The following is a 25,178-nucleotide window of genomic DNA, read 5'->3' on the forward strand; positions in this document are numbered from 1 at the left end:
ACCGACTCCTGTTCAGATCCTGAACTGTGGCTGACGGATGCAGATCTTTGTCCGTTCCAGTGTCTCTGGCATCAGGCAGGGGAATGGAGGCAATTTGCCCCCCTGTTGTCTGGAATATATATTCCAGAAACAAACATTACGTTTTTATGTTTCACTAGTTGTCAGACGTGAATAAAACTTTACTCTTTACTTTAAAAACTTTTCTTCATTGTTGTTACACAGAAAAAAAGGAAAACAGAAGCTGTTTCACTGTGTCACCTGGAAGGAAAAGAAGTGAAATGATGATACTGGAAAATGGAAGTTTTTCAGTGTTAGAGTGTAGAAATTAAAACTGATATATATCCCAGATGTCTTCTTTTCCTCAGGAGTCAGAACGGCGCCGCCCTACTGGCAGCTCGCTGCTACAGTCCTGGACAGAATGCATCTTTCTTTGTATCTTCTTCAGATTTTCTACTGAGCTTTTTTGTGTGAAAGATGTTTCTGTGCAGCTGGAAGGACCTCTGCAGGTAATTCTTTACATCTGTTGTAATGCGTAACCAGAGGATGCCCTGAGGATGAACCTGAGGGGTGAACTATGAAGACAGAAAAGCCCATCTCACAGAGATATGTGGCAAAGGGAAGAAGAATGCACACAGCTCTCTGCCCGATGAGTGGATACTCCCTCTCCACTCCAAACCAGAATTCATTCAGAGTCTGAGCTTTAAACTTCAGCCTCAGGGTGGAGTCAGATGTCATCTCAATAAACTGGTCCTCCTCAGCAGAGCTAAAGTCAGCAGGTGCTGCAGACAGAATATAAATAAATAGGCTTACTTTATGTAGAGGTTTCTATCGTTTTGAGATCTTCCAATGGCTTACTCGGTTGTCTATCGTTGGCAAGAAGTTTCGTTCCACAAGCCCATAGCTCGCCCAGCTGTACAGTTCAACAAAAATCCACTTCAGAAACGTTGTAATAAAGAGAAAAGAAATCTCCATTTCATTACTCAGTTCCAAAGTTATAGTTCCACTGGCTTACTAAAAATGTTGCAGCTAACTGCAACTAATTACTAAGCACTGAAAGGAAGGTAAGAAAACGGTTTGATTCCATTGCTCTCAAGCACTGACAGCCCGCTCTCCACGTCAGAATATCTAGCGCACATATATGGTCTTAAAGGGCAAGTACACCTTTTTATCAACGTGTACCAAATGACATAAAACAGGAATTCTAGTATGCTTTTGATGTTTTTAACCATTATATGAACTTCTATATGAAATGATGTATCTTTTTAACACATTTTAATCATGTTAACTATAGTTATCACTATGAACTGTTCTTTTGCCTCTACACTTTATTTGTAATTGCTTAATAAACACAAATAAATCTGTTGTCAACATCCATTCCAGTTAGTAGTAGGATACAACATAAATAAAATGCATGTATAATATATGAGTTTAATATTCAATAAAATGTCAAAATACCAACCTGTTGGATCCATAACCCAGGCATACTGAGCACTGTTGTTTGGGAATTATTTTTTAAACAATCCTCTCAGGGAAGAGATGTTACTGTGGTAGCTCCAGAATCAGTGGTTCTGATTCTTCATTCAGGTTCTCAAAAACATAAACATGTTTTGCTGATCAAGGCGCTTGCACCATACCTCGAGCTTTCGGGAGAATGCAGTGGTCTTATCTGCCAGGTGAGGTAGGTGCTTGTCTTTGCCATGAAGCTGGAGATTTAATTCATTCAGCTTGCCCATTTACACACTTACACATCGCTGAGGTAGGCCAGTTTAAACAGAAATTGTTCATCACTAAACTTGCTTGCAGCCTCATACATGCGCTCCTCCAAGAACATCCGAATCTCTGCCCTGAGCTCAAAGACGCACGACAGCCACCTTGCTTCACTGTGAAAGAGCACAGATGTGTGATCAGCTCCCATTTCCTCACAAAGTGCGAAGAACAGTTGCACTTTCAGGGGTCGGGTTTTGATAAGATTTACCACACTCACAACTTCTGCCAGAAACTCATTTAGTTCAGGGCTGAGCTGCCTTGACGCGACTGGGAGTGGGACCCTCTATGCACTTTGGGCCACCTTTAACTTTTAACAACACCAGGTGGCATTTAAGTTGAGCGAGTATTCACTTTCGGTCATCCGTGCCATCAGAAATGTGTTCCAAATTGGACCATCCGCCAAAATGAGTCCAATTCGATTTTTTCAAAGGTAATGGTACCTTTTTCAAAGGTAAAAGTGGACCAAAGTGGACCCTTTGTTTACATGCTGCATTTTCGAACCCTTTTAACTGATTAAAAAGTGTGCCATATTTACTGATAGGGTTTTGTTCCTTATTAACAAAGTCCCACATTAAACAGAAAGAACCACACAAGAGATCAATATTAAGTTCAGCTTTTGCAAAAGAGGAGAGCCGTCGCTGCTTCAGCCACAGGTGTATGTGTCTGAGCAACCAACAATATCCGACTCCCTCCTTGCAGCACCCTTGTTTTATTCAAAGATATGAAAAGGGGAAGAGCTTTACAAAACAAAAGGTTGCATAGAAAACTCAGAACGCGTGACTCTGTCGAATGCTTAGATATGGAGACACATCTGCAAATTCAGGGTGTGAGACTTTGTAGAAAATCATACAAAGAGATGCATCTGTAAACTGGTTTAAAAAAATACTTTGTATCCATCTTAAACTCACTCTGTTAGTTTCTTCATATTTTTACTCTTATTTTCTAATGATCATTGAAAAGAACTGGAGTACAAAGTTCAGAGTTTGTTGTTCAGGAACTTAGAGGTGTTTTTCTAACATGAACTCCAAAGGTCAGACAGGTTCTATCTGTCCCGCCTCCATCACAAGTCTCTGCTCTGACTGGTTCCAGGAAGCAGCTCACCTGCGTCTCAATCTGTCGAGTGGAGAGTTTTCTTCTTCTTCAGCTATGAAGAATCTGTAAGTTCAAACTTTCCAGTGTTTTTCTGCTCGCTTCTTATTTCAGAACAAACTTTGATCAGTTTGTGTTTGAAGACAAATCTACATGATTATCAGATTATTGATTAACAGGAAACAAAGTGTCGTCTCCACCTTTAAAGTCAGAAAGAGCAGCTTCCTGTCAGACCTATCAAAGACAACACTGTAGCAGATATTTTACAGTTTTACATTTTACAGTCCTCTCACTGCAACCGAGTATTGCATGTAATAAATTTAATTCTGCTTCCTCTAAAGATAACACAGAAATAAAGGCGACCTATGAACGCTTACAGTCTTTAGTTTAGACTGTGGGATTTAGATTAGATTAGATTCAACTTTATTGTCATTGTGCTGAGTGTAGGTACAGAGCCAATGACATGCAGTTAGCATCTAACCAGAAGTGCAATATACGAATCCTGATTCGTCCTGATCAACTCCTGCTCTCCTGAACATTTACTGACATTTCCCAGCAACCCCACCCCCAACCCACACAGGGGGGAAAAAAAGTAGTCACTGAATTATGCTGAACAAGAAATTACTTGATTACTTGAAGCCCTGGCGGTCCAGCTGCTGCTTCCACAACCTGCACTACACTTGTACTGGATCTCTGAGTTTCCTGAATGACAAATAATGCTTCAATGAATAAAATGTAGACGTTATATGATGACTATATGCATTACACTTTTCAAACTTATTAGAAAAACGTTTGAATATTACAGGAATAAATCCCCTGTTAGGAGCTTTAACTCCCACCTCCAGCAGAGCTTTAACCATGTTCCGGGGGAGGTGGGGGGACATTGTGGGCCATGTTCCGTGCCTCCATCGTTGAGGCGGCTGACCAGAGCTGTGGCCGTAAGGTAGTCGGTGCCTGTATGGCGTCAGGGAAGCCGTCAAGCTGAAGAAGGAGTCCTATCTGGACTTTTTGGCCAGTGGGACTCTGGAAGCAGTTGATGGTTGCAGAGGCGGGGGTTCCATGGTGGCACGGTGGGGGCGCCCTCTGCAATCTGATTGGCCACCCCGTGTGTCCCCCCCAATGGTCATTGACTCGTGGTAATGTCAATCATTTTGTAAAGCTCTTTACTGACGCTCAGTGTTGCCAGGTGTGCGATAATTATCGTATTTGCACGATAATTTTGGCCTGTGTACGATGTACGATCAATAATCCCAAAAAAGGCCAAATATACAATAATTTCACCATTCTGTGAATGTGTGGTTGTAATCGGTTGTAGTCAGCCTGTCGCAACTGTCTGTCGGATTTTTTTGTGAACCCTGAAGGCATTTCCATTTCCATGTCACAAGTTTCAAGCCAATCATGCTTTTCTATGTGAGCTACGAGTGATGTGCATGTGTTTGCCTCAGAAGTTCCTAACAGTAGGTGGAGCTCATTAGTTCCAACTCGTCATTGTTTACGGGGACATTTAACCTAACGCAACTGTGGGGCTGCTGATGCAAAGCTGTGAGTGCCTGTTAGACGCTATTCAACACTAGAGTGACTATAGCACATCAATAGACTTCCTACCTCACGGGATGAGTTTCTCTGTGATAATTAGCGACCTCTCCTCCTCATCAGCTCCTCTGTTTTCTGGCGTTTCCCATTTTGGGCCCTGTTTTGTTCTCATTATATCTCTTGCCATTAGGTTCAAAAATTCAAAAATTCTAAATTCTCCTTTCATCTGTATGCAGATGATCTACAACTCTATATGCCCATCATGTCAAACTCTCCAGATGCCATGGAGTCCATCCACAAATGTCTGAGTGACATTAAAATCTGGCTGTCACAATATTTTCTCTCCCTAAACGACAGAATTTATTTAGTTTGGCTCATCAAACCAGCCTCGACTACACTTGTTCTTGGTCCACTGTCACCCTACTGTAAGAATCTGGGAGTGAAATTTGACTCCAGTCTTAAATTAAATGGTTAATGTGCTGCTGAAGTGTAATTTTGAAACACCACTGAGTTCTTTAACTATAGTAAATTAAATTTGTTCCCTACCATAGTGACCAGTTCAGGAAATACAGCCTCCGTTCCATTTTGTATTGGACAGAATGGACCAGACCCTCCTGCTAATGAAGCTATAAAATACCGTTTCAGTCATGCTGAGTAGTGATTAAACAGAAATTAACTATGCACCTTGTTTTCCAGACATGATTTCTGAGTAAAAGATGACAACACCTGCAGCAGCAAAGAGGAGGACACCTCAAGAAGTCCTCCTGAAGATCTTGGAGGATTTAGGAGATGAAGAGTTTAAAAGATTTAAGTGGTTCGTGTGTCAAAGGAGGATCTTTGAAGACCTCCCATCAATCCCAAAGAGTCGACTGGAGAATGCAGACCGGATGGATACAGTGGATCAAATGTCCCGGACCTACTGTATAAACACAGTTAAAGTCACTAAAAGGCTTTTGGTTAAAATCCCTAGGAATGATCTGCTGGAAGAGTTCCCAACATACATGTCAGAACCCTCAGGTAAGTCAGGGAAAGATTCAGTGGGATGTTCCAACACCTGCTCACCTTGGACAAACCTAACTGAATGTATGACTGTGGTAAACTGGACCTGACTGCATTCAGATCCCCTCCAGACACTATGCTGTAACAACAGTTTGGTTACTGTTTGATATGAGTTTGTGATTCCTCCATAAAACCTCCCACACAGTCAGGACCTGACAGTCCAATGAGCTGAATACACACAGCACTCAGAAAGTCTTCTCTTTCACTCTGTTTCTGTAAAGCATTGTCTCATGTGTGCCTTTCTGTCTTCATTCAGACATCCTCAGTGAGTGTCAGCGTCAGCTCAAGGCTCAGCTAACGGAGAAGTTTGAGTGTGTGTCTGATGGGCTCGGTATGGCAGTGAAGGAAACCTCCCTGAATCAGATCTACACAGAGCTCTACATCACAGAGGGAGGGACTGCAGAGTTTAATGATGAACACGAGGTCAGACAGATTGAAGCAGCATCCAGGAAACCACACAGACCAGAAACATCCATCAGACAAGAAGACATCTTTAAAGTGCCACCTCGAAGGAAGAGACCAGTCAGAGCTGTGATGACAATGGGAGTGGCTGGCATTGGGAAAACAGTCTTAACTCAGAAGTTCACTCTGGACTGGGCTGAAGGCAAAGCCAACCAGGACATCCAGCTCCTGTTTCCATTCACTTTCAGAGAGCTGAATGCGCTGAAAGAGAAAAAGTTCAGCTTGGTGGAACTTGTTCATCACTGCTTTACTGAAACCAAAGAAGCAGGAATCTGCAGCTTTGAACAGTTCCAGGTTGTGTTCATCTTTGACGGTCTGGATGAGTGTCGACTTCCTCTGGACTTCCACAGCAATGAGCCCCTGACTGATGCTACAGAGTCCACCTCAGTGGATGTGCTGCTGACAAACCTCATCAGGGGGAAACTGCTTCCCTCTGCTCGCCTCTGGATAACCACACGGCCTGCAGCAGCCAATCAGATCCCTCCTGACTGTGTTGACATAGCAACAGAGGTCAGAGGGTTCACTGACCCACAAAAGGAGGAGTACTTCAGGAGGAGATTCAGAGATGAGGAGCAGGCCAGCAGCATCATCTCCCACATCCAGACATCACGAAGCCTCCACATCATGTGCCACATCCCAGTCTTCTGCTGGATCACTGCTAAAGTCCTGGAGGATGAGCTGAAAACCAGAGAGGGAGGAGAGCTGCCCAAGACCCTGACTGAGATGTACATCCACTTCCTGGTGGTTCAGACCAAAGTGAAGAAGGTCAAGTATGATGGAGGAGCTGGAAAGGATCCAGATGTCAGGGAAGTGATTGAATCTCTGGGAAAACTGGCTTTTCAGCAGCTGCTGAAAGGAAACCTGATCTTCTATGAATCAGACCTGAGAAAGTCTGGCATCGATATCAGAGATGCTTCCCTGTACTCAGGAGTTTTCACAGAGATCTTTAGGGAGGAGAGAGGACTGTACGATAACACAGTTTACTGCTTCGTCCATCTGAGTGTTCAGGAGTTTCTGGCTGCAGTCTACATGATCCACTGTTACACCAACAGGAAGAAAAAGGTGCTGCAGAGCTTCCTGGGAGAAGACTACAGTTACTCATCTCTGGATGACTTCCTGAACAAAGTCATGGAGAAATCCCTGGACAGTAGAAATGGTCATCTGGACCTGTTTGTTCGCTTCCTTCATGGCCTCTCTGTGGAGTCCAACCAGAGACTCTTAGCAGGCCTGCTGGGTCGGATAGAGAACAGTCCAGAAACCATCCAGAGAGTCATCAACAACCTGAAGAAGATTAATCGTAACAGTGAGGCCCGCACAATCTCTCCTGACAGAAGCATCAACATCTTCCACTGTCTGATGGAGATGAACGATCTATCAGTTCATCAGGAGATCCAAGAGTTCCTGAAGTCAGAGAACAGATCAGAGAAGGAACTCTCTGAGATCCAATGCTCAGCGCTGGCCTACATGCTGCAGATGTCAGAGGAGGTTCTGGAGGAGTTTGACCCACACAGCTACAAAACAACAGATGAGGGACAACATAGACTGGTCCCAGTTGTGAGGAACTGCAGAAAGTTTAGGTGAGTCCAGATGTGTCATTGTGGAAGGGCAGAAGTAGTTGAGAACTAAATGTTCCTGGATTGTTTTACCAAAGCAAGCAGGACTGTGGTGAAAAGGAGGCATACACCCTCTGGATGTTGGAGCTCTTCCCCTTCGATGGTGAGACCCCTCCCCCCAGATGGTGGAGCCCCTCCCCCTATCTCTAAGGCTGAGCCCAGCCCCCCTCTGAAGGAAACTCATTTCAGCTGCTTGTATTCACGACCTCATTCTTTGGGTCAGAACCCAGATATGTGACCATAGGTGAGGGTTGGAACAAAGATGGAGCAGGAACCTGAAAGCTTCTCCATCCAGCTCAGCTCCCTCTTCACCACAATGGACCAGAGCAGCGCCCTCATTACTGCAGACGATGACAAGATCCCTTTTATTTTTATGTCTCTGCCTGAGAAGTTGCATTATCATGATCTCTTCCTCCGTTGCCATGTTTGTTATTGTCTGAAACGGATGTCGGAACTCTGTACTGCCCTCTGGTGGATGTATTGTGTAACAACCATGCCAACGTAAAGCACACATGTGAATAACAACGTTGAACAGCAACGTTTGAAGCGGACGTATCTTTTTACGTACGTAACAGGAGTATAACTTAGTCTTTAATTTGCCATGGGAGACCCTACCAGGAGCCAACGACACCAGCAACACAGCTCTGAGGATCAAGGGGATACTCAAAGCCCTCCACAGGGTGGGAGGGGGGATGTATATTATTATTAGTAGTAGAAGTATTGTGTATGTATTATAGTTAGAGCTATTTAGTATCTGCTTTCATAATGACATACTTTGTCATGTGTTATCATAGATTTCGTTCCTACGATCTGTCAGAGGCTGAATGTGAAGTTATTGCCTCAGCGATGAAGTCCAGCCCTTCCCACCTGAGAGATTTGGACCTGAGACGCAACAGTCTGTATGACCCAAGGGTCAAGATTCTGTCGACTGGACTAGAGAGTCCAAACTGTCAGTTGGAGGTTCTCAGGTTAGTTAACTCTATGCCCTAATATGTTAAATCTATTTCACTTGACTTAATTAATCAGTAGGCCTTCTCTGACCCCTGTTGTAACACTGCGCCTGAGACCAGGTTGTTTTGAGAGTTAGAGACACTGAGAGTGAGGAGAGGACCGGTGTTGTGTTGGAAACACACCTTATCCACACAGCTGCAGGTTGTCTGAGTTACAGAACGGAACCGTTCAACTAGAAAGCTTCAGCTAACAAAGTAATGTGGGAACAATAATGTTCATCTTTCAGAAAGGAACAGCAGTAACTCCTTAGAAGTTGGTGTACGTCATTAGCTAAGCTGTTAGCGTTAGCTGCTGCTAAAGGAAGAAATAAATCAGTAAATAAACCATGAGGACTTATTTCTCAGATGCTTCCATTTCCCTGCTCTGAAGTTCAGGCTCTGAGACTTGGAACTGATCCTCTTTGTGGCTCAGTTCCTTCAGTCCAGCGTTGAACTGGACCAAGTTGTTAAAACAGTGGGATGAAAAGTGGCTGCTGCACATTCACAGTCTTTAGCTAACTCTGCTGGAACATTAGCCTCAGATGTAGTTTATCCACTGGGCTCTTATATCCTCTGAGGCTGCTGCTGCAGGATGGAAGATGCATGCTCCTTAGTACAGCTGACAGCAGAACATTTCCACCAGAAGTTGGCTTCATTCGTCCGCAGGATTGGTAATAATTGATATTTAATTGAGTTTTTTTTTATCTGAGACAAGTGTCCCGACTTTTTTCTGAAGCTGACAGCAGCAGCAAAAAGAGATGATCTTTCCCAGTTGGTACCGCTCACTGAGCTAAACTCGGTCCAGTTACATGAACAATAACGGGCAGTAAACAAGTTCCTCTTCAAAAGTTGGTCTTGGGATCATTTTGAGGATTCAGCTGTGGGTTCAGATCTCATTGATGTGAAGGACAAAAAGTTCTGTTTTCCAATCAAATGCATGAAATCAATATAAAGTGTCTGCTCTCATAGTGACATGATTTGTTGTGTCTGTTATTACAGAATCGGTCAGCTCTCAGAAACTGGATGTGAAGTCATGGGCTCAGCTTTGAAGTCCAACCCTTCCCATCTGAAGGAACTGGACCTAGAAATATGTCGTATATCTGGTTCAGGAGTGAAGTTTCTGTCCGCTGCATTGGAAAATCCAGACTGTAAATTGGAGGCTCTGAGGTCAGTTTGTTGTTATTTTCAAAATATTCCGATCCAGTTTTGACATTTAATTTTTTAGCGAATAGAATTTCAGGTCTACATTATGTGTCTCCTGAAAACATTTGAGTGTTTTTCATTGGCAGGGTCAGAGGCACAGGTCACAGCTGAAGAACTGATGAAAAATTCTTTAAGAAAAACTGTTAATGTTAAAAAAAACTTGCAAACAAACAACACAAGATTGCCACCTTTCATGTGGGTGACCTGGGTTCAAATCACAAAGCCACCTTGCAACACTGAAGTGGTTTAACAATGAATCGTCCTTCTCAAGTTTACAGATTATTCTAGTTGTTAATATGATCTTGGTGTTCTATAATAGTATATGAATTAGGGATGCACCGATCAGCTTTTTCACCTCCGATACCGATATCTGAGGTTTAGTATCGGCCGATACTGATCCGATACCGAAAAATAGCACAGAACTATGGTAACAAATGGTAAATTTCATTGTGTGGAAATTACTGGAATCATTATTTTGTGCAACATCAGACTTGACTTAAACATTTCTTTCCTATTTTTTCAAAACAAATAAACAGATATAAATGTACTGAATTACTTGTTTATTTAATAATTGTCCACCAGTAAAACAATGTTAATCTTAAAAATTAAAAAAAAAAAAAGATATGGATCGGCCCATTGTCACTGATACCCGATCTTGATAAAAAAAAAAATTTGTTTGTTGATTCAGTTTTCTGAAGGAGAAAAAAATAAAACATTTTTCGCTGGAGAGGAAAATGTGCCGGTCTGACGCTTTAACCTGCATCCATGTTAACTGTCAACCTAAAGAGTTGTTGTCTGCTGACAGCTGCAGCGGATGGTGGAAAACCTGAAGAGGCCGCTTAGCTGTCCTTGATTATAATGTGGAGTGTGGCCTGAGTGAGCAGACACATCCAAGAAATATTCAGTCAATATTCAACCCGTATTGTTGCAGGTCAGCAGGAACAGCCAAGAACAGTGAGGGAGGAAGAAGCTCTCAGCAGAATCCCCTTATTTGCCTACTTTCATTCAATTTCATTAAAGTTTTGTTTTAGTGAACATTTGCATTGATTATTCAGACGCATCGTGATAAAGAAAATGTGAAAACCAGAAGTATCACCTGTGGGTCTCTAAATGGCGTTGTGATGAAAGGTTCCCTTTACCAGCCCCGTATGTATCCATCTCACTAAGTGGGCTGTGACGAGGTTTTGCAGAGACCTCACCTACAATATGCAATCCGTTATGTTTTAAAACTGAAGGAAGCAGCTTGATTAACCTGTGAGCATTAGCACACGCAGTAAGGTTATGTGACCATATCTGTGATGTCGCATTGCTCGTCTCATGAAACCAGCTGAACACCAGCTCCCTCATCAAGGAAGCCCAGCAGAGGATGTGCTTCCTGGGACAGCTGAAGAAGTTCAGTCTGCCTGGGACAATGATGGTGAACTTCTACACCTCCATCATCGAGTCCATCCTCAGCTCCTCCATCACCGGATGGTACGCCGCAGCCACTGCCACACTCCCAGGACTCTAAGGCGTGCAACAAAGGTTGTAGCTGACCCCTCACATCCGGACCAAAACCCTTTGAGGTGCTCCACTCTGGCTGCGGCCCTTCAGAACCAAAACCTCTCGCCTAATCAACCAGGCTAAAGAGCCTCACTGACTCTGACCAGCAGCTCTATCCACATTCCCATCACTTTGCACAGTGATATCAATACTCATGATCATTACTATCATCATTACTCATCATTATGTAAATATTCCACATAACTTTTTTACTTAACTTATTCTTACCTTTATTTTAGTTTTAAATGTTTTTATATTTATTTTCGAGTGTCTTATTTATTTTATCATCCACAAAATGCGTAATTGTGTTCATATTTAATAATGTTCAGATCCGGTAAGTGTTCAGATGTTGTTCAGAGGTCATTTTTATTTTTGGATCATATGACAGCAGACTCTAAATGTTGCACTGATGGAGGTGAAGCTGGCAGCATCATCAGATGTGGGTTCAGATCAGACTGATGTGAACAGCATCACACTGTTTCCCCATTAAAATGCATGAACTCAACATAAAGACAACACGTGTTTTTTTGTCTTCTGTGTTATGACAGACTCTATTGGTGTGAATTATCAGACACTGTTTGGGAAGTTGTGGCCTCAGGTCTGCAGTCCAACCCTTCCTATCTGAAAAAACTGGAAGTGGTCTCTGACCACTGGAAGGATTCAGGAGCGGATCTTCTGTCTGGTGGACTGGGGAGTCCAAACTGTAGGCTGGAGACACTGAGGTCAGTTCACTGTCTTATTATGGGTGCCAATGCCAAAGGCAGGGTGCACATATTACTATTGTGAATACTTATTATTTTTCCGTTTCCGTCAGTTTTTCGGCGCGCTACTCCTCCCGCAGCGAAGGTCCGACTAAAATAGAAAACACATCGCTGCGTGCGCGCCGATGGGCAGAAGTGTGCTTATATTTATCTCTCTTATTACTCGAAAGGAATAGCGGATAAATGGGAAAAAGCGGGAAAATTGTCACTGGGAAAATGAATGGAGAAGGCCTAAACTGCCTCACATTGGAGGCCTCGTAACTCAGCCATACAGCGTCACACACACATCATTCAAAGTTTGTGTGTAACAGGAAAGACTCAGCTCTAACTGTGGTAAAGGGCTTGTTAATAGCTTATACAGCTTTGACACAATGGCAGTTTACGTTTTAGGTGTCCAGAGGAGGTCGTCTCATGTCGGTTACACTGTAACTGTCACTCTAAAAATCTTTAAAAAAAAATTCTCAAACAAATGCCTCTCACGTCCAAAATGTCTGCCTGATCTGGATAAATTATATATAAAAACGTAGGTATTTTAGTTGTCTTTCACTCAATGTGACTGTCATTGAGCTGGGCCTCACAGATTTCTCACAAATCACCTGTGAGCGAAGAGAGGGAACATTCCATCCCATTATAAAATTATTTAATTTAATTAATTATTTATTATATTTATTAAAAATTACACCGCTGGCTTCCCATGTCCCTTCTGGCGCTCACGGTGAAAGAATTATTCGGATCCGACTTCTACTTTTCGAATAGCAAAAGTCTGTTCCAGACTTGTGCCTCAATATGAAAACCCCATGATTTTAAGGGGACAAAGTGAGGTGCAGATTTGACAGTTGACAGTTGGCAGTCACAGCTGTTGCCCATAGCAACTAATGCTGACCACACCCAAGATGGCTGCCCTGTTCTATCACAACTGATGAAGCCAGAGCCAAGATGGCGGATGAGGGCAGAGCCAAGATGGCTGATGAGGGCAGAGTAAGCAGGGCAGCAGCAGGGCAGGAGCAGGGCAGCAGAAGGGCAGCAGCAGGGCAGCAGAAGGGCAGCAGAAGGGCAGGAGAAGGTCAAGAGCAGGGCAGCAGAAGGGCAGATGCAGGGCAGGAGCAGGGCAGGAGCAGGGCAGCAGAAGGGCAGCAGAAGGGCAGCAGCAGGGCAGCAGAAGGGCAGGAGAAGGCAGGAGCAGGGAAGCAAAAGGGCAGATGCAGGGCAGGAGCGGGGCAGCAGAAGGGCAGCAGCAGGGCAGCAGAAGGGCTCATAAATTCTGCCTTTAACTCATAAATTTTCATTATTCAGAACAGATTAACAGGTTCATGCCAGCCCCTGATGAGACAAATGCGCGCTATAGCGCGCACTAACTCATAAATTTCCATTATTCAGAACAGATTAACAGGTTCATGCCAGCCCCTGATGAGACAAATGCGCGCGATAGTGCGCACTAACCCATGTTTTCCATTAATCTGAACAGATTAATAGGTTCATGCCAGCCCCTGATGAGACAAATGCGCGCGATAGCGCGCACTAACTTATGTGTCTAAAGCAGGCAGATTTCACCAGAACAAGCCAGAATCTCATATTTTAGACTGGATTATGATCATATAATGGTTGACCTTCAATTTGACCTTCAACTCTCAGCACATTAACTCATATGTCTCTGTGTGGACGGGCAGCAGCTTGGCACCCATCAAAATTTCTGAAGAAATTTTCTGGTTATCATTATTATTGTTACTGTTAGCAGCAGCAGTTGTAAAAACAACTTAGGAAGGGCTATAAAACCTGTCAGAGAGCCAGAGGTGTTCCCCTGACCTCTAAACTCTCCAGATGCCAATCTGATGGAGTCGAATCTGAGGGAAACAAGCCCAGCACACAAAGACCTTGTTGTTGTTGTTCTTATTAGCATGAAGCGCCTCGCCTGTCCTGCTGCAGCCACCTGCCAGTTTTTAACGTGGTGACGTTTTCCACCCACCAGATATCGTGACATGATGATGATCTACGTTAACAAAACAGCTTGATTCAGAGAAAAAGTCATTGATCAGGGCATGGGAATGTTGAGCTGCCCATTTAAAACCTGAACACACCTGGTTGCATTAAAAATGATGTGACCTTCATGTTTGATTCTTCATTCAGTTTGGACAGCTGCAGTTTGTCAGAGACCAGCTGTGCTTTCCTGGGCTCAGCTCTGAAGTCCAACCCCTCCCATCTGAGACATCTGAGGCTGAACAATAATTCCAGTTTGAAGGACTCTGCACTGAAGCCATTTTCAGGTTTTCTGGAGAGTCCACACTGTAAACTGAAGACTCTAAGGTCAGTTCACTGCCTGCTGGTATAGCAGATCTCGTGTTTAAAACCAAGTGAGGTTTGAACACACAGAACATCTAAACATTTAATTCTAAATATCCTTTTCTTCATTTTTCACTTTTCTTCTTGTACATTTAGCCTTCTGTCACAAAAAGTTGAGGTTTTGTTGAAAATGCTTAAATGTTCAGTCAACTCTTCAGTTCAGCAAATATTTATAATTTGAGTATACCGAGAACACACACACACACATAAATGTAAGTTAAAGCATAACTGCAGATGCAGTTATTAAGATATGAAGGTTAAAGATATAACACAGACTTATGATATAAGAACATCAAATAACAACATGACATAACATAGGTAATGATTATGAGTCTCAGCATTCAGATGGATATCTGTAAATGTATGCTCTATAAATAATGAACCAAATCATGTAATTTTCCTGTGTTAAACATGGAATACAAGAAGACACAGCAGGAAACATCAGTTAATAGTTGCATTATTTCATATAAATGTCCCACTATTGACTTGATTTTGGGTTTAACTATTCAATACTACAGACCACTAGGGGGCAATATGGCCCCAAAATGGGGTTGTCTTTGTATTTTGTCTCCAATACTCTCCTAAGAGGCCCGTTGCTTGTTCAACTTAGTTATCACTAAGTTATTAATGCATCCACCTAAGTTTATGGTGCAGGTCTGTGGAAAGGAGGGCTGAGAAACAAAATGCTATCATGGAGCAAAGGTTGTTGTAAATTTATTTTTCTTTTGGTTTAAAAATCCCCCCATCTGGTCTTTACACACTGACCATCCCCACAAAGGAATGTGGGAATCCAAAAGGTTTGCATTAATTCCACTCTTAAGTTCGCTACATATCCCCCATTCGAATCGGATCTGGAGTTGTTGCAACTCTGAATTGCAGGTGAAGAACTCCAGTGTGTCCGAGAATGGTGGTAGTTGGAAGTTTCAAGAGGGTTACAATTTCTGGATGTAATCAGGTTGACGTTCAGTTAATCTACTGACGTGGTGTCGAGACAATTTGTGTTAAACGGATGCGTTTGGGAATCTTCGCAGATAGAAATCAATATCGTTCAAATATGCTCGGATGTCATGTGGTATCCCAGGATTGGGGTCAAACCTGGGTACATTGCGAGCAATTTTGTCAAGCTGTTCATCGGAGCGAGCTTGTGAATTGTGGGGTTCCTAGAGTAGGAAATAATTGATCTGGTTTACCTGGATCAAAAGTGATCATTTCAGATCTGAAAGAATGTGTTGTTGAAGACGGGTATAACAGTTGGGCTTTTGTAGGTCCCTTTCTTGTTAGGACAAGGGTCCCCTCTATCTTCCCAGGAGAAACCATGTGTTTCCTGCTCACATCCAGTCTCCAAGGACTGACGTAGGTCTCTCTTAACACCTTCTGATAACACCAACAGGTGCTCCCGTTGTTGATGTGTTTTGTTCATCTTTAGCTTTGCCTAACTGTTCTTTCATCAGCTCCATTTGTTCCTGCTGAAAGGGGAACTCCGGTATTTTTAAACCTAGACCTTATTTCTAGCATGAAATACGTTTATCTACTCACCGGGAACAGTTTGGCGAAAGTCAGCGTCCTTCGGGAAGCTATTTAGAAAACTTGCGATCGGCGTATGTCCATATAACGGAGTAAATGGGGCAGGGACGATGCAGCCTCTAAATAAGCCATTATCTGTCTTTATTTCAAATGAGTGGCTCCTTATCAGGCCACTGCAGAGCTTGATGACGAGCTGATCATTTGAATCAGGTGTGGTGGAGGAGGGAAACATCGAAAACTTGCAGGGCAGTGGGTCATGAGGACTGGACACTGGTCTACCATAAGAGGCCTCACACGGGGCACCAAAAATGCATAGTAAATTGTTTCAAGATTCGACTGAAAGTGAATCTGAGCAAGGTAAGTTCCATGAGTTCCATGAGGCATCTGGCTCTTATCTGACTGAGCCAGGGTAAATGTCACTTTAGTTTATGGTTGTCCAGATAGAGTGGGGGTGTCTTAGTCTGTTTTGTCTCCAATACTCTCCTAAGAGGTCTTTTGTTTGTTCAACTTAGTTAGCACTAAGTCATTAATTCATCCACCTAAGTTTATAGTGCAGGTCTGTGGAAAGAAGGGGTGAGAGACATCCCCCAAAATCCTTTCTGGGGCAAAGGTTGTTGTAAATTTATTTTTCTTTTGGTTTAGAAATTCCCCCATCTGGTCTTTACACACTGACTATCCCCACAAAGGAATGTGGGAATCCAAAAGGTTTGCATTAATTCCACTCTTAAGTTCGCTACATATCCCCCATTCGAATCGGATCTGGAGTTGTTGCAACTCTGAATTGCAGGTGAAGAACTCCAGTGTGTCCGAGAATGGTGGTAGTTGGAAGTTTCAAGAGGGTTACAATTTCTGGATGTAATCAGGTTGACGTTCAATTAATCTACTGACGTGGTGACGAGACAATTTGTGTTTAACGGATGTGTTTGGGAATCTTCGCAGATAGAAATCAATATTGTTCAAATATGCTCGGATGTCATGTGGTATCCCAGGATTGGGGTAAAACCTGGGTACATTTGGTACATTTGGTCTTTTGGTTTAGAAATTTTTAAACACAAACATTTGTGTGGGTGGTGACCGCAGGGCTCAGAGGTGTGAGACTCACTTTGTGTCTCTACTAAAGAAGCAGGTTGCATCATGTTATACTGGATGCACAAGTCAGAAATGATGATTATGATAGCTGCGGGCCTGCAGTGATGTTAGCTTTATTACACATTCATTATTTGTCTGTTTTGCTTCATGGCAGAGTAGAGGATTTCACACCATTACTTTAGTTCATGTAGAAACTGGTATTTTAGTTTTTATTTTGTGTCCTTGGGCTCCTTTCTTCTTCTTTTGGCGGGTTCTGTGCATTGGTAATGTTCCCATTTTATAAAGAAATGGACTGACAGTGGACACAGTGAAAAGTGGCATGGCTTACTGAGTCTGGTTGGAGTTATATCTTTGACCAGCCTCACTGGGTTGTCTAATGAATGTTTGATAATGCTGAAGAAGATGATGCCTTTATAGTTTGAAATCCATTTTTTTTAAATAGTCCCAGCAGAAAACATGGATTCATTGTGTCCTCTTTTGGAGAGATAACCATAGAAGATCAATGATTTGAAGATCTGCAAATAAACACAGTGAAGTCAGTGAAAAGTCCAGCCATTTAGTGTAGAGTTGGGTCATCCCAGAGGCAGCTCACACATCAAACATGAGACCTAACTCCAGCCAACACATCTCTGTCAGGTTTACTGCGACGTCCTGAATCCTCTGATTCCAGGAGATATGATGACATGATGACGAGCCACGTTAACAGGAGGAGAAAATCACTTTAAATGTCTCTCAGATCAGCGAAAATCTCATTTAGGACATAATAATGTTCAGTGTTTTATTCTTTCTCCAGTTTGTGTTTGTGCAGTTTGTCAGAGATCAGCTGTTCTCTGTTGGGCTCAGCTCTGATGTCTAACCCCTGCCACCTGACAGAGCTGGACCTGAGTTACAATAAGCTGAAAGATGCAGGAGTGATGGAGCTGTGTGGCTTTCTGGAGAGTCAACGCTGTACACTGAAGACTCTGAGGTCAGTTCTCTTTCTGCCTGCAACTATTATAGATTAAATATATATTTCTAAACCTATGTATGAGATTATAGAGCTTCCATCCCTACAGTTGTTAATGTAGCTTTTGTTCATATTTTAGTTTTCTTGTCCTTAATTTGATCTTTTGTCACAATAAAAGAGTTTCAGTTTTATACAGAAACCGTGGAAAAGGTCGACTGTCAACTCTTCAATGAAATCCCTGTAATTTTTCTTTGTTAACTTGGAACGTTTGCTTGTGGCTGTAGAAACATTTCTGTGTTTCACTTTCTCAAAGTGATTTCACTGACTGACAATTGATAGAAATCCTTCATACACACACACACACACAACTGCAGATCAAATCATATTTGTAGATAGGCAAGCAATAATCACGTCCCAATTACACCAAGGATTTGGAGCCAGCCTTGAATTTGATTTTTCAGTTTATAAAAAACTGTAAACGGTACCATGAAAACAAATCTTCAGTTTATATGCTACTGAGGGGATTTTACAAATAAAATGTGAGAAGATGAGTTTCAGTGATTAACTTATCCGATATACAAACTTATCCTATAAGTTAAACTTATATCATACTGTACTCTACTGTAGTGCACTGTAAATGGTAAATCGACTTGTACTTGTAGCTTTTCTTTTCTAACTGACCACTCAAAGCGCTTCACTTCTGCCGGAGTCAAACCACGACCTTCCGATTGGTGGGTGACGGCTCTTCCTCCTGAGCAACAGCCGCCCCTCTGTACTGTACTGTACGGTACTACACTGTAGTGCACTGTACTGTTTTGCACTGTAGTGCACTGAACTGTCGTGTAGTATACTGTACTGTACTGTTTTGCTCTGTACTGTACTGTATTGCACTGTACTACACTGTACTGTACAGTACTTTGCTATACTGTACTGTTTTGCTCTGTACTGTACTGTATTGCACTGTACTATGCTGTAGTGTACTGTACTGTATTGAACTGTACTGTATTGCACTGTACTATAGTGTACTGTACTACACTGCACTGTACAGTACTATACTATACTTTTCTATTCTGTACTGTACTGTACTGTACTGTACTGTACTGTTTTGCTCTGTACTGTACTGTGTTGCACATGTTAATTTGCATTTAAAACCTTAATGTTTTAACTTAATTTACATGTTTTACTCTTCATACAGATTGGTGAACTGCTTTTTGACAGCGATCAGCTGCGCTCTTTTGGCCTCAGCTCTGAAGTTTAACCCCTCCCAGATGACAGAACTGGACCTGAGTCACAACAAGCTGAGAGATTCAGGAGTGAAGCATCTGTATGGTTTTCTGAATAATCAACATTGTAAACTGGAGAGTCTGGGGTAAGTTTCCTTTCTGTCTGCTATTGTAGATCATATGTTTACTTCCTGACTGAAGCAGCTTATGTATAGAAAGAACTTCCATCCATAGAATTGTGAATATTCCTTTGTTCATATGTTCACTTTCCCCGACTTCCTGGAATAATGCCGGATAATAAGCTGGAATGTTGGTCATGAACAGCAGCAGACAGAAATGTGATATAATTACTGATTTATGAACACTATGAACTATGTCAGTGTGTATTTGTTTTTGCCTGTTTACCACCAACAGTGTTAGTTGGTTAGTTTTTTTGTTTTCTAGCTTTTGTGTGAAATCCAGATTTTCCACCAAACTTCTTTTACATGAAAACAAGAAAATTCTACACTCATCTGTCTGTTGTGCTGCTTCAGGAACTTGTGGTGATAATTACCACAACAACCGGAAAGCTGTTCACATGTACCCCTTTTCAACCAAAGCGGTTCCAGCGCGGGTTCAGGACTGGTGTTAGAACCAGAACCAAAATCTACAGTGTTTGTCTCGTGTTCCCAGCAAACGGTCGTCTTTTGGTCTCCAGTTTAGTTTTAAACCTATTTTAAAGAGTTGGTGTTTGTGAATTTACGATGCTGACAGGTGTTTCCAAACGCTAACAGTAATTTAAGACCAGTAATACAAAAACAGGGTTTAAATACATTTTAGTGGGGTCAATAAACACCAGCTGAATATTGAAATAGCAACAGTGTTCAGAAGCAGAGCTGCAAACACTGGGGAAGCTCAGCTGCACACTGATTGTTTCTGCAGCTCTGTACAGCACATTTGGCAGCATTCACTGACACCGCTGGCATATAGAACATTAAACAACTAGAAACAATTAGAAACTTGTGAAATATTGAGCTGCACATTCAAATCCTGATCAGATGTGACTGGATAAGAGATAATTACATCTATATATTTTATTCCTTCTCTAGCTTGGTAAACTGCAGTATGTCAAAGGTCAGCTGCGACATTCTGGCTTCAACTTTGAAGTCAAACCTGTCCCATCTGACAACGCTCGACTGTGGTGGCAACAACCTGACAGAGTCAGATGTGAAGCAGCTGAGCGACATAAAGAAGAGTCCACACTACAAGCTGAAGACTCTGAGGTCAGTAGAGGTTTGCAGTCATTCTGTGCTTCTTTCAGCAGGAAAGAAGGCTTCATGACTGTCAGCAGTTTATTTACACTGTGGATGTCAGTTAAATCTGCAGAGCAAACTGACTTGATGCTAAAGTCTCTGCAGGTGTGTGAGCGTCTGTGTGTTTATTCCAACCCGTTAATGTGAGATCTGACAGGAGGCCGGCTCACCTGCTGCTCTTTATACTGAATACTGCATCAGCTGAGGAAGTGATGCGAGGTCAGCACTCATCCGTTCTTTCTTCTTCTCTCTGCAGCTGGAAGTGATGATTATTTTCCAGATGACAGTGAATGGGACAGTGTCTCTGCTCAGAGCGGTGGAAGCAACAACAGTTTGTCCGTAGAGGCTCTGACTGGACCGTGTAACTGGGAGGTGGAGTAAAGAGGAGGGCTTCCAGATCCAGATGCTCTGCTAAGACTGTCAGCAAAGCTGCACTGAAAGTATTCAGACAGCATGAACATAAAAGCCCGTCCTTCATGAAGCTCATTGATGTTTCACTGTCACGTAAACCTTCCTGCATCAACAGTCCGTTCTGTTGTTAGTCACTGCTGGTTGTGCATATATGTATATATATCTGGAACAGTGTTTTTTACCCCTGATTAATCCACACATTTATTCCATTTGAGCTGCTCCAGCTTCCATGCACGGTTTCTACTTTCTTTCTTACTGTCAGCTGTTTTTATGCAGTAGGAGGAAAATAGTGTCTCATGGAGGAAACGAGTGATTTATTCTGCAGATGAGTTCTACAGTCACAGAAGCTGCTTGAAGATGAATTTTGGAACATTTTTAACTGATGATAAGTGTGCCATTTTTACTTGCTTCACTTTTGGAAAACTTTAATCAGTTAAAAGTGCCCCATTCTTACTCTCCCCACTTTGGGGGCAAGCGTCCCTGGCTTGGAACACTCAGCCACAATTATGCACTCCTCCTTGGGCACACACTATCGTCGGCACCCGCTGTAGCTCCGGTTCCCATCCAATGCCTCTCCACACCTCCAGGAGCCAGGCCCCAATTTGCGACACTATTTCATTCAGGGAAATGCTCCAAAGAACCCCCATTGTAGCCCTTTGCTCATGGCCAAGTAGAAGGTACTTAGAAAATTCTTATGAAATCTTGCTATATGTGTTGCACAGATGCTGCACATCACATTTGCTGCCGAGCTTCCCTCTTTTAAGGCTCCAGACCCCCTCAGGGTACACACTCCCATCCAAGCCTCCTGGTACTTCATGGTACTTTGTAAAACAACCAGACTCCAGGCCCCCTGACCTGGCAACCTCACCCTCAATTATGCACTACTCCTTGGGCACACACTCCCATCAGCACCCACTGGAGCTCCGGTTCCCATCCTGTCTATAATTTGAGCATCCGCCAAAATAAGTCCAATTCGGTACACTTTTACAATGACGGAAGTGTCCAAAAGTGAACCCTTCGTTTACATGCTGCATTTTCAGACACTTTAAAATGTCAAAAAAGTCTTCCATTCTTACCGGCTTCAGTTTGGGACATTTTTATCAGTTAAAAGTGCCTGATAGTTACTTCATTTTTTAACTGATGAAAAGTGTACCATATTTACTTGCTTCACTTTGGGGGGGCACTTTTATCAGTTAAAAGTGCCCCTTTTTTACTTGCCTAACTTTGGGGGCTAGGGTCCCTGGCCCTGAACACTCAGCCACACTTAAGCACTCCTCCTCGAGCACACACTCCTGTCTGAGCCCCCTGGTACTTTGTAAAACAACCAGGCTCCAGACCCCCTGACCTGGCAACCTCACCCGCAATTATGCACTCCTCCTTGGGCACACACTCCCGTCAGCACCTGCTGTAGCTCCGGTTCCCATCCAATGCCTCTCCACACCTCCAGGAGCCAGGCCCCAATTTGCGACACTATTTCAGTCAGGGAAATGCTCCAAAGAACCCCCATTGCAGCCCTTTGCTCATGGCCAAGTAGAAGGTACTTAGAAAATCCTTATGAAATCTTGCTATATGTGTTGCACATATGCTGCACATCACATTTGCTGCCGAGCTTCCCTCTTTTAAGGCTCCAGACGCCCTCAGGGTACACACTCCCATCCAAGCCTCCTGGTACTTCATGGTACTTTGTAAAAGATCCAGGCTCCAGGCCCCCTAACCTGGCAACCTCACCCTCAATTATGCACTACTCCTTGGGCACACACTCCCATCAGCACCCACTGGAGCTCCGGTTCCCATCCTGTCTATAATTTGAGCATCCGCCAAAATAAGTCCAATTCGGTACACTTTTACAATGACGGAAGTGTCCAAAAGTGAACCCTTCGTTTACATGCTGCATTTTCAGACACTTTAAAATGTCAAAAAAGTCTTCCATTCTTACCAGCTTCAGTTTGGGACACTTTTATCGGTTAAAAGTGCCTGATAGTTACTTCATTTTTGAACACTCTTAACTCATGAAAAGTGTACCATATTTACTTGCTTCAGTTTGGGGAACTTTTATAAGTTAACAGTGCCTTTTTTTTACTTGCCTAACTTTGGGGGCTAGGGTCCCTGGCCTTGAACACTCAGCCACACTTAAGCACTCCTCCTCGGGCACACACTCCCGTCCGAGCCCCCTGGTACTTTGTAAAACAACCAGACTCCAGGCCCCCTGACCTGGCAACCTCACCCTTAATTATGCACTCCTCCTTGGGCACACACTCCCATCAGCACCCACTGGAGCTCCGGTTATATATTATGAGCATCCGCCAAAATGAGTCCAATTCGGGACACTTGTGCCAAAGTGATCTCTTTGTTTACATGCTGCATTTTCAGACGCTTTAAGATGTCAAAAAAGTCTTCCATTCTTACCGGCTTGAGTTTGGGACACTTTTATCGGATAAAAGAGCCTCATAGTTACTTCATTTTTTAACTGATGAAAAGTGTGCCATATTTACTTGCTTCACTTTGGGCCACTTTTATGAGTTAACAATGCCCCTTTTTTGCTTGCCTAACCTTGGGGGCTAGGGTCCCTGGCCCTGAACACTCAGCCACACTTAAGCACTCCTCCTTGGGCACACAGTCCCATCCGAGCCCCGTGGTACTTCATAGTACTTTGGAAAAGAAACAGGCTCCAAGCCCCCTGACCTGGCAACCTCACCCACACTTAAGCACCCCTCCTCGGGCACAAACTCCCGTCCGAGCCCCCTGGTGGTTTATAAAAGAACCAGGTTCCAGGCCGCCCCAGCCGTACCCGGAGCCAGGCTCGCTAAGTGTCCCAAGATGACCAAAAAGTACCCCAAAATGGAAGGAGAGTGCCCCCTGTGATTTACTGTCAAAGTGCCCCAAAATGACAAAAAAGCACCAGCTTCCATGCACAGTTTCTACTTTCTTTCTTATTGTCAGCTGTTTTTTTATGCAGTGGGAGGAAAATAGTGTCTCATGGAGCAAACGAGTGATTTATTCTGCAGATGAGTTCTAGTCACAGAAGCTGCTGTAACTCTGTCTGTGTTCAGCTGATGAGTTAACAGGAGTGATAATATCGGACAGCCAGCTCTGAATCTATACTTCATGTTGCACAATTTCACATAAGAACAGCAAGAATCACTTTGTTTTCCTTTTTTAAAAGCTTGCATTAATCAATTAATTAGAAGGATAGATTCAATTTATAGTTTTGATATGTATTTCCATTCATTTATGGGGACTTTGCACGTAGGACTGAGCAAATTTGCTTCTATGATCTTCTTTATCATTTGTTTAGAAACCCTGAAACTCATCTGGAAGAACCGACTCCTGTTCAGATCCTGAACTGTGGCTGACGGATGCAGATCTTTGTCCGTTCCAGTGTCTCTGGCATCAGGCAGGGGAATGGAGGCAATTTGCCCCCCTGTTGTCTGGAATATATATTCCAGAAACAAACGTTACGTTTTTATGTTTCACTAGTTGTCAGACGTGAATAAAACTTTACTCTTTACTTTAAAAACTTTTCTTCATTGTTGTTACACAGAAAAAAAGGAAAACAGAAGCTGTTTCACTGTGTCACCTGGAAGGAAAAGAAGTGAAATGATGATACTGGAAAATGGAAGTTTTTCAGTGTTAGAGTGTAGAAATTAAAACTGATATATATCCCTTCTTTTCCTCAGGAGTCAGAACGGCGCTGCCCTACTGGCAGCTCGCTGCTACAGTCCTGGACAGAATGCATCTTTCTTTGTATCTTCTTCAGATTTTCTACTGAGCTTTTTTGTGTGAAAGATGTTTCTGTGCAGCTGGAAGGACCTCTGCAGGTAATTCTTTATATCTATTATGATGCGTAACCAGAGGATGCCCTGAGGATGAACCTGAGGGGTGAACTATGAAGACAGGAAAGCCCTTCTCACAGAGATATGTGGCAAAGGGAAGAAGAATGCACACAGCTCTCTGCCCGATGAGTGGATACTCCCTCTCCACTCCAAACCAGAATTCACTCAGAGTCTGAGCTTTAAACCTCAGCTTCAGGGTGGAGTCAGATGTCATCTTAATAAACTGGTCCTCAGCAGAGCTAAAGTCAGCAGGTGCTGCAGACAGAATATAAATAAATAGGCTTACTTTATGTAGAGGTTTCTATCGTTTTGAGATCTTCCAATGGCTTGCTCGGTTGTCTATCGTTGGCAAGAAGTTTCATTCCACAAGCCCATAGCCCAGCTGTACAGTTCAACAAAAATCCACTTCAGAAACGTTGTAATAAAGAGTTTTGATAAGATTTACCACACTCACAACTTCTGCCAGAAACTCATTTAGTTCAGGGCTGAGCTGCCTTGACGCGAC

General features: G+C 42.9%; 2 protein-coding genes across 2 annotated transcripts in view; both read left to right on the plus strand.

The window, feature by feature from the left end:
- LOC140270186 (NACHT, LRR and PYD domains-containing protein 12-like) overlaps positions 1-21,181 on the plus strand; it is a 33,874-nt gene extending 12,693 nt beyond the window's left edge. Inside the window, exons 9-13 of the mRNA XM_072365294.1 lie at positions 14,143-14,319; positions 17,762-17,935; positions 19,110-19,283; positions 20,226-20,399; positions 20,686-21,181. Coding sequence (XP_072221395.1) covers positions 14,143-14,319; positions 17,762-17,935; positions 19,110-19,283; positions 20,226-20,399; positions 20,686-20,695 — 709 coding nt within the window. The 3' untranslated portion in view covers positions 20,696-21,181. The remainder of the gene's footprint in view (positions 1-14,142; positions 14,320-17,761; positions 17,936-19,109; positions 19,284-20,225; positions 20,400-20,685) is intronic.
- LOC140270190 (protein NLRC3-like) lies at positions 5,094-7,491 on the plus strand. The gene is made up of 2 exons (XM_072365298.1): positions 5,094-5,406; positions 5,705-7,491. The coding sequence occupies exons 1-2, from the start codon at positions 5,106-5,108 to the stop codon at positions 7,489-7,491; spliced, it is 2,088 nt and encodes a 695-aa protein (XP_072221399.1). The 5' UTR covers positions 5,094-5,105.
- Positions 21,182-25,178: the final 3,997 nt, after the last annotated feature.

This window comes from Leuresthes tenuis, unplaced genomic scaffold (genome assembly GCF_036924035.1).
Source record: "Leuresthes tenuis unplaced genomic scaffold, fLeuTen1.0.hap1 SCAF_15, whole genome shotgun sequence".
Lineage (NCBI taxonomy): Eukaryota > Metazoa > Chordata > Actinopteri > Atheriniformes > Atherinopsidae > Leuresthes > Leuresthes tenuis.

Bases quoted from the DNA above. Each gene is read 5' to 3' on its own strand.
- LOC140270190 (XM_072365298.1), top strand. From the start codon at position 5,106: ATGACAACACCTGCAGCAGCAAAGAGGAGGACACCTCAAGAAGTCCTC. The intron at 5,407-5,704 runs GTAAGTCAGGGA...GTCTTCATTCAG, and splicing joins ATACATGTCAGAACCCTCAG to ACATCCTCAGTGAGTGTCAG.